Source organism: Salvelinus sp. IW2-2015, unplaced genomic scaffold, assembly GCF_002910315.2.
Source record: "Salvelinus sp. IW2-2015 unplaced genomic scaffold, ASM291031v2 Un_scaffold3596, whole genome shotgun sequence".
Taxonomy (NCBI): domain Eukaryota; kingdom Metazoa; phylum Chordata; class Actinopteri; order Salmoniformes; family Salmonidae; genus Salvelinus; species Salvelinus sp. IW2-2015.
Window position 1 is genome coordinate 95,420 of NW_019944874.1, and position 8,908 is coordinate 104,327.

The 8,908-nt window shown below is 51.3% G+C and overlaps 1 protein-coding gene across 1 annotated transcript in view; it reads right to left on the minus strand.

Moving 5' to 3' along the window:
• Positions 1-2,851, minus strand: part of LOC112076145 (centrosomal protein of 63 kDa-like) — a gene marked incomplete at its 5' end in the record, with an annotated part of 12,258 nt that extends 9,407 nt beyond the window's left edge. The window contains 5 exon segments of the mRNA XM_070441206.1: positions 1,133-1,257; positions 1,260-1,308; positions 1,310-1,327; positions 1,841-1,943; positions 2,571-2,851. Coding sequence (XP_070297307.1) covers positions 1,133-1,257; positions 1,260-1,308; positions 1,310-1,327; positions 1,841-1,943; positions 2,571-2,851 — 576 coding nt within the window.
• Between the last annotated feature and the right edge of the window lie 6,057 nt (positions 2,852-8,908).

Here is an 8,908-nt window from a genome sequence, read left to right on the forward strand (position 1 = left end):
AGACCTGGAACCTGACAGGACCTGGGCCCCTGACAGACCTGGGACCTGACAGTAAATCTCAGTAAGACAAAAATAATGGGTGTTCCACAAAAGGTCCAGTTGCCAGGACCACATAACAAATATCTAGACACTGTTGCCCTAGAGCACACAAACAACTAACCTACCTCTGTCTAAACAATCAGCACCACAGGTAACTTCCACAAAGCTGTGACGATCTGAGAGACAAGGCAAGAAGGGCCTTCTATGCCATCAAAAGGAAACTAGAATTCGACATACCAATTAGGATCTGGCCATAATACTTGAATCAGTTATAGAAACCATTTCCCTTTAATGGTTGTGAAGTCTTGGGTCTCGCTCCACCAACCAAGAATTCACTAAATGGGACAGAGACCAAATGAACACTCTGCATGCAGAACTCTGCAAAAACATCTGTGTACAATTTTGGCCCTCACACAGAGAGACACAGTGGGCAAATAGCTGACCATTTGCTATTGAGAGAGGCCGTCGTAGGCAGAACCTGGCTCTCAAGAGAAGACATGCTATGTGCACACTGCCCACAAAATGAGGTGGAAACTGAGGTGCACTTCCTACCAAGAAGACTCAAGTCTGTAATCGCTGCAAAAGGTGCTTCAACAAATTACTGAGTTAAAGTGTCTGAATACTATTTCAGTTTATGTATTTTTTTTAAATTTGCTAACATTTCTAAAAAACAGTTTTCTTGTTGCCATTATGGGTATTGTGATGTCATTATGGTATTGTGATGTCATTATGGGGTATTGTGATGTCATATGGGTTGTGTAGATTGATGAGGATTTTTTAAATTGATTAATAAGGCTTATAACGTACAAAATGTGAAAAAGTCAAGGGGTCTGAATACCTTCGAATGCAGTGTATACTGTATATATGTTACAGTAGCTCCATCATTTGCTCAGATGCTATCACTACTGCCACCTTATGGACTGAAGTGAAGTTAGTTTAAGAGTGTAACCAGAGATCACTATCCACAATAGCTTACAATTTACAGGCTAATGATTTCTATAAGACCGTTTAAGAGAGAAAGTTACTATGAGTTATAACTGTATGCAATCTTTCCTTTAAGACTCCTTTCACCCCCTGCCCTGGTGGACCTCACCTTGAGCTCAGCCGCCCGGCGCTCTGCCTCTCCACCTCGCCACTTAGCTGCGCTCCACCTGGAGGCGGAGCCACTGAGGGTGGCGATGGTGATGTCACGCTGGTGCAGCTCATTGGTCATCTGGGACACTCCTTCCTCATGCTCTCCACCTCCCAGCAGCGCGTCTGCTCCGCCCTCGCGCAGCTCCTCGCGCAGCTATAATAGAATGGAATGTAAAATAGGGCTGTCCTGTCATTATGTACTCATTAAACATCCTGGTATTGCCCACCTATTGGCCAACCACTGAAAACGACCACCGCATGCTACAACTGGACGAGTCATGGCTTAAGACAATGTTATTGAAAGCTTCGACAGAGGCAAGTCAGGTAAATATTTGTTTATAATACTCTTTCTGGTGGAGCTTCAGCACGGAACAGGGCTGAGTTTGTCTGGTGGAGCATCAGCACAGGAACAGGACGCTGAGTTGGTCTGGTGGAAAGCATTGCAGCAGACAGGCGCTGAGTTTGTCTGGTGGAGCATCAGCACGGAACAGGCGATGAGTTGTGTCTGGTGGAGCATCAGCACGGAACAGGGTTAGTTTTGTCCTGGTGGAACTCTCTCTCTTTTTTTACCCCACTGTGGGACCCTGGTCCACGTCACTTACCTGTTTCACCTCAGATACAGGGCCTCCTCTGACCCCACTGTGGGACCCTGGTCCACGTCACTTACCCGTTTCACCTCAGATACAGAGCGACTCCTCTCTTCCTTGATATGCTTTAGCTCCGTTTCTCTCGTGACCAACTCTCCTCTCTGTCTGCTCATAGTCTCCAGTCTGAGGAGAGAAGACATGTTTCACTATGGGCACTATGGTTTTTTGTCAAAACATCAAATTGTGATGCATATAAACTGATACCAGGCTGCAGTATGATGACAAGCCGATGCTGTTCCTTCATCAACCAAACAGTCACACAGATGAATGCAGATTTACTACATGATAAACAGACGACCCACAATTCAACAACGGTTTAGTTGGAATATTTTCACCTTAACAAAATGTATTCAACACAACTGTAAAATGAAAAATAACATGTTGTTGTTGTTACTCAATTCACACGTGGTACTCCTAGACTTTATTCAGACAATTTAAAAATGAAGTGGGAGACAGTGTGACATGGGGCAGTCAATCAGTCAGCCAATCAGACAGTTAGACAGTCAGCCAACCAGTCAGTCAGCCAACCAGTCAGTCAGTCAGTCAGCCAACCAGTCAACCATTTAGTCACAGTCAACCAGACAGACAGTCAGTCAGCCAGTCAGCCAACCAGTCAACCATTTAGTCACAGTCAACCAGACAGCCAGTCAGTCAGCCAGTCAGCCAACCAGTCAACCATTTAGTCACAGTCAACCAGACAGCCAGTCAGTCAGTCAACCAGTCAGTCAACCAACCAGTCAGTCAGATCACCTGTCTCTGAGTCTGGCCAGATCAGTCTTCAGGTGGACCTCACAGGCCTGGGCAGAGTGTAGCTTGGTAGTAGTCTTCTCTAGGTCCTGTCTGAGGAGCTGTAGTCCTGAGCCACCTCTCTCCTGGGCTCCTAGACACTCCTCTAGAGACCGGATGACTTGTTCTTTAGCCTGCAGGGCCCTGGTCAGCTTGGACAGGTCATTACAGAACTGCTGCTTCTGGCCCTCATTCTCCTCTGTCAGCACCTGCAGGGGGAGCAGAGTGAACCCACAGTCTATGAATCAGTCTATAACACAAAACCCACAGTCTATAAGCCAGTCTGTGAATCAGTCTACAACACCAAACCCACAGTCTTTAAGCCAGTCTATGAATCAGTCTATAACACCAAACCCACAGTCTATGAATCAGTCTACAACACCAAACCCACTGTCTATGAATCAGTCTACAACACAAAACCCACTGTCTATGAGCCAGTCTACAACACCAAACCCACTGTCTATGAGCCAGTCTATGAACTAGTCTCAACCAAACCAAGCTTATAGCGCAGTAGTAATCAGTTACAACAAAAACACAGTTTTTTAAGCAGTATATGAATTATGTCTATAACTAAACCCAGTTATAAGCTTGTCTTGAATTAGTCTATAACGGACCAAAACCCAGTTATTAAGCAGTCTAATGCATAGTCCACAAAAAACCCAAACGCTCTATTAAAAAGCAGTCTATGAATTAAGTCTATAAACACAAACCACTTAGTCTATAGTCATTATGTTGAATAATCTACAACTACAAACAAGTCTATAAGACAGTCGTTTAGAAGTCAGTCTACAACAAAACCACAGTCTTTAAGCCAGTGCTAAATGAATTAGTATCTATAATATAAACCAGTCTATAGCAGTCTATGATTAGTCTTATACCAAACCCACATAGTCTACATGCCGTCTGAAATGACTCATTACAACACCAAACCACAGTCTATAAGCAGTCTATAACACCACGCCACAGTCTATAAAGCCATTATAATCAGTCTACACACAAACACATTCTATTAATTAAGTCTATAAACAAAACCACAGTCGAATAGCAGTCTATGGAAAACCCCAGTCCCTAAAAAACAAACCAAAAAACACTGTTATAAGCATCAGTCTATAAATCAGTCACAACACCTAAACCCACAGTCTGATAAGCCAGCTACAACACACCTAGTTCTATAAGCCAGTATATAACACCGAATACCCACAAGTTATAAGGCATCTATGACAGTCTACAAACAAACCACAGTCTAAAGGCCAGTTACAACACCAAACCACAGTCTATTGAATAGTCTACAACACCAACCCTGTCTAGTAACAGTCTAATACACCAAACCCACTGTCTAGTAACCAGTCTATTGAAATCAGTCTACACACACCCAACAGTTAATACATCTACAAACCAACCAAGTTCTATAAGGTCTCGAACACACCACAGTCTATAAGTGCAGTCTATAGACACAACCACAGTCTATAGCCAGTCTATGAACCAGTCTACACCAAACACAACAGTCTTCGGGCAGTCTACAAACCTAAACACAGTCTATGAAATAGTCTAAACACCAACCCATTGTTATAAGCCAGTCTATGAATCAGATCTAACACACCACACCCATCCCCTATAAGCCGTCTATCAACACAAACCTCACAGTTATAAGCAGTCTGAATCAGTCTATTACATCCAAACCCAACAGTTGATAAGCAGTCTAAATGAATCAGTGCTAAAACCAACCTCACGTCTATAAGCCCAGTATAAGCATGTAATATACCTTGTTTCATTCCACATAGTCAGTGTCTTTGGTTTACAACAACCGTTCCATTTCACCCAGTGTCTACACCTGGTGCGTCTATTCGCTGACGTAAATCAATGTGCCATCACAGATAGGACTGCACCTGGCGGCACTGATGTCTAGTTCAAAATAACGGTCCGTCTTCAGGTCTGCCACCAGGCACTGGGTTCCCCCATCCATCCCCCCTCCCGCCCTCCTCAGTCCCTCCTCCTCCTTTCTCCTCTCTCCTCCTCCTCAGGTTCCCCTCCTACTCCATCTTCCTCCAGGTTCCCTCCTCCTCTGCTCCCTCCCTCTCATGGTTCCCCCTCCCTCTCATCCCTCTCCCGCCTCCTCTCTCCTCCAGTTCCCCCTCCTCCTCCTCCTCTCCCTCCTCAGTTCCCCCCTCTGCTCCTTCTCTCCAGTTCTCCTCCTCCTCCTCCTCCCTCTTCTCTCCAGTTCCCCTCCTCCTCCTCCGGTTCCCCCCTCCTCTCCTCTTCCTCCCAGGTCCTCCCTCTCTCCTCTCTCCTCCACAGCCAGCTTCGTCTCCTCCTCCTCTCTCTCCTTGCCAGGTCCCGGCGCCTCGCCTCCCTGTTCTGAGGTTCGCTCGTCTCTGAGTTGCGTCTGTCTCTCTCCGTCCTCCCTCCTCGTCATCTCCCAGGTTCCCCCTCCCTCCTTCTCCTCCAGGTCCGCCCCTCCTCCTCCTCTCTTCCTCCGAGATTCCTCTCCCTCTCTCTCTGCTCAGGGTTCCCCTCCTCGCCTCCCTCCCTCGCCTTCTCTCCTCCAGTTCCCCTCTCTCTCCCTCCCTCCCTCCTCTCTCCTGCCTGAGGTTCCTCCCTCCCTCTCTCTCTCTCTCTCATCGTCTCTCCCTCCTGTCCCCAGGGTTCCTCTCCCCTCTTCCTCCCGCCTCTTCTCGTCTCCTCAGATTTCTCCTCCCTCCTCTCTCTCCAGGTTTCTTCCCTCCTCTCTCCCCCTCCTTTCTCGGTTCCCCCTCTTCCCCTCCTACTCCTCTCTCCTCCAGGTTCTCCCTCTCTCTCTCTCTTCTCCTCTCTTCTCTTCCCTCCTCTCTCCATCCAGTTCCCCATCCTCCTTCTCCCTCCCTCCTCCTCTCTCCCCAGGGTTCCCCCCTCCCTCCGCTCTCCTCCTCTCTTCCTCAGGTTCCCCCTCCTCTCTCTCTCTCTCTCCCTCTTCTCCTCCAGGTTCTCCTACTCCTCTCTCCTTCTCTCCAGGTTTCTCCTCCAGGTTCTCCTCCTCCCTCCCTCCTCTTCTGCGTTCCTCTCTCTCCCTCCTCTCTCTCTCAGGTTCCTCTCTCTCCTCCTCCCTATCTCTCTCCAGGTTCTCCTCACTCCTCTCTTCTCTCCGGTTCCCCTCCCTCCTCCTTCTCCCCCTTCTCTCAGTTCCCCCTCCCTCTCTCCGGTCCCTCCCCTCCTCTCCTCCTCGGTTCTCTCCCCTCCTCTCTCCTCCAGGTTTCCCTCCTCCTGCCTCTCTCTCCATCCAGTGTTCCCCCTTTCTCTCCCCCTCATCTCTAGCTCCAGGTCCTCCCTCCACTCTCTCGTCTTCTCTCTCTCCCTCTCTCTCCTCCAGGTTCCTCTCCTCTCTCTCCTCCTCTCGTCTCCTCCTCCCAGGTCCCTCTCTCCTTCTCCTGCAGGTTCTCTTCTCCTCCCTCTCTCCTTCTCCTCCAGGTTTCTCCCTCCTCCTTCTCTCTCCTCCAGGTTCCCCTCCCTCTCCCTCCTCCCTATCTCCGGTTCTCTCCTCCCTCCTCTCTCGCCTCCCTCTCTCTCTCTCCAGGTTCTCCTCTCTCCTTCCCTCCTCTTCTCCTCCGGTTCCTCCTCTCTCCCTCCTCTCTTCCTCGTTTCCCTCCTCCCTCCCTTCTCACTCCATTCCCCCCCTCCTCTCAGTTCCCCCCCTCCTCCTCCCTCCTTCGTCCTCAGGTTCCTCATCCCTCCTCTCTCTCCCTCCAGGTTCCCCTCCTCCCTCCCTCTCTCCTCCAGGTTCCCTCTCTCTCCTCCCTCCCTCCTCTCCTCTCCAGGTTCCATCCTCTCCGTCCTCTTTCTCTCTCTCTCCCTCTCTCTCCCCAGGTTCCTCCCTCCCTCCCTTCCCTCCATCCCTCCTTCTCCTCCAGTTCCCCCTTCCTCCTCACTCCTTCTCCTGCAGGTTCCCTCCTCCCTCTCTCTCTTCCTCCTCACTCCTCTCTCAGGATTCCTCTCCCTCCTCTCTCTCTCTCCTCCAGGTTCCCTACCCTCCTCCTCCTCTGTCTCCTCCAGGTTCCTTCCTCTCTCCTCCTCTTCTCTCTCCGCCTCCAGGTCCTCCTCTTCCTTCCTTCCTCTTCGCTTCAGGTTGCCTCCTCTCTCCTCCCTCTCTCTCATCCAGTTCTCCCTCCTCCTCCTCCCTCCCCCTCCTCTCTCCTCCAGGTTCTCTCCCTCCTCCTCTTCCTCCAGGTTCCCCCTCGCCGGGTCGGCGGTGCCCAGGTCTCCTCTCCTTCTCCTCCAGGTTCCGCCCTCCCTCCTCCCTCCTCAGGTTACGCCTCTCCTCCTCGCTCCAGGTTGCGCTCCCCTCCTCGTCTCTTACCTCCAGGTTCGGCCTCCCTCTCTCTCCTCCAGTTCCCCTCCCTCCTCTCTCTCTCCGTCCCTCCTCCCTCCTCTTCTCAGGTTTCTCCTCCCTCCTCTCCTCCAGGCTCTCCCCCTCTCCTCCTCCTCTCTCCTCCGTTCTCCTACCTCCATACTCCAGGTTCTCCCTCCCTCCTCTCTCTCAGGTTCCCCTCCTCCTCCTTCCTCTTCCTCAGGTTCCTCCTCCCTCGCTCCTCTCTCAGGTTCCCCCTCGCCTTCTGTCTCTCACGTCCTCCCTCCTCTCATCCAGGTTCACCTCCTCTCTCTTCTCCTCTCCTCCTCTCTTCTCCAGGTTCTCCTCCTCCTCCTTCTTCTCAGGTTCCCATCCTCCTCTCTCCTTCTCCTCCAGGTTCCTCCTCTCAGGTTCTCTCCCTCTCTCATATCAGCCCCCCCTCCTCTTCTTCGTCTCCAGGTTCCTCCTCCTCTCTCTCTCCTCCAGGTTCCCCTCTCTCTTCTCCTCTGCTCTGCTCCAGGTTCCCCTCCCTCTCTCTCCTCTCCTCCTCCAGGTTTCCTCCCCTCCTCAGGTTCTCCTCAGGTTCCTCCTTCCTCCTCCTCCTCAGGTTCCCCCTCCTATCCTCCTCCCTCCTCTCCCTCCCTCCAGGTTCTCCTCCTCCAGGTCCATCCCTCCTCAGGTTCCTCCTCCTGCCCTCCTCGGTCGCTCCTCCTCCTCTCTCCTCCAGGTTTCCTCCCTCCTTCTGCTCTCCCCAGGTCCCCCTCCCTCCCTCCTCTTCTCCAGGTTTCCTCCTCTCTCTCCCTCCTCTCTCCTCCAGGTTCCCCCATCCCTCTCGTCTCTCTCTCCTCCCTCCTCAGGTTCCTCTCCCTCAGGTTCAGCCTCCATCCCTCCAGGTTTCCTCCCTTCCTCTCCAGGTTCCCCCTCCCCTCCCTCTGTCTCTCTCTCTCTCTTCTCTCTCTCTCCTCCCTCTCTCTCTCTAGGTTCCTTCCCCTCCCCTCCCTCCTCTCCTCCCTCCTCCAGGTTCCCTCCCTCCTCCTCCTCAGGTTCCTACTGCTGTCCGATCCGGGCTTCCTCCTCCTCCCTCTCCTCCCTCAGGTTCTACATGCTGTCCTCCTGGCTCTCCCCCCTCCCTCCTGCTCCAGGTCTACTAGGCTGTCCCCTCTGGCTCGCCCCTAGCTGCTCTGGAGTGTGTCTGAGCGTTCCAGCTCAGTTTCCTGGAGTGCAGTGTATCTGGGCTTCTCAACTGCCCCCTCAGCTCTGTAACAAGATCTGCCTGCCCGGAGCCTCCCCTGGGTCCTGTAGCCACGCTGCTCCCTGGGACTGGGGAGGAGGTACACAGGGTGATCAACCATGACTGTGTAGCCTCATTTCAGGATATTTTAAGTGAAGGGGGAGGAATTTTCCTATAATTTAAGGCTCTTGATTCTATTATGTAAACAGTAGTCTCAATGTCATTATAGGTAGAATAAAGGTAAATGGTAATCGATGAGACAGGTGATGAGAGAAGATTATGAGGGGAGACAGCTTCAAGGGTCACGATCCTGGTAAATTGTGATGTAAACTAATTCCTATTTGTACAACACAACTATAGAAAGTCCCTGGTTGCTAGTAACTTCATATTAAGTGAACTGCTCTGGACCGCCTTCCTTGTGTTCCAGAGAAGACATGCCTTTGGTACCTGCATCTCTGGTTTCTCATCTGCTGACGTTACGGATATCCTGATCAACACAACGGAGGTAAACAACGACGGAGGTCAGGGGGTAAACCAACACAGAGGTCAGGGGGTCAACACACACTGGAGGTCAGGGGGTTCCAACACAACAAGAGGGGTCAGGGGGTCAACGACACAGAGGTCAGGGGTAAACAACCAGAGGTCAGGGGGAACACACAGAGGTAGGGGGAAACACAGAGGTCAAGGGGTCAACAGCAAGAGGTCAGGGGTCAACACAACACAGAGGTCCGGGGTCAACACAACACAGAGTCA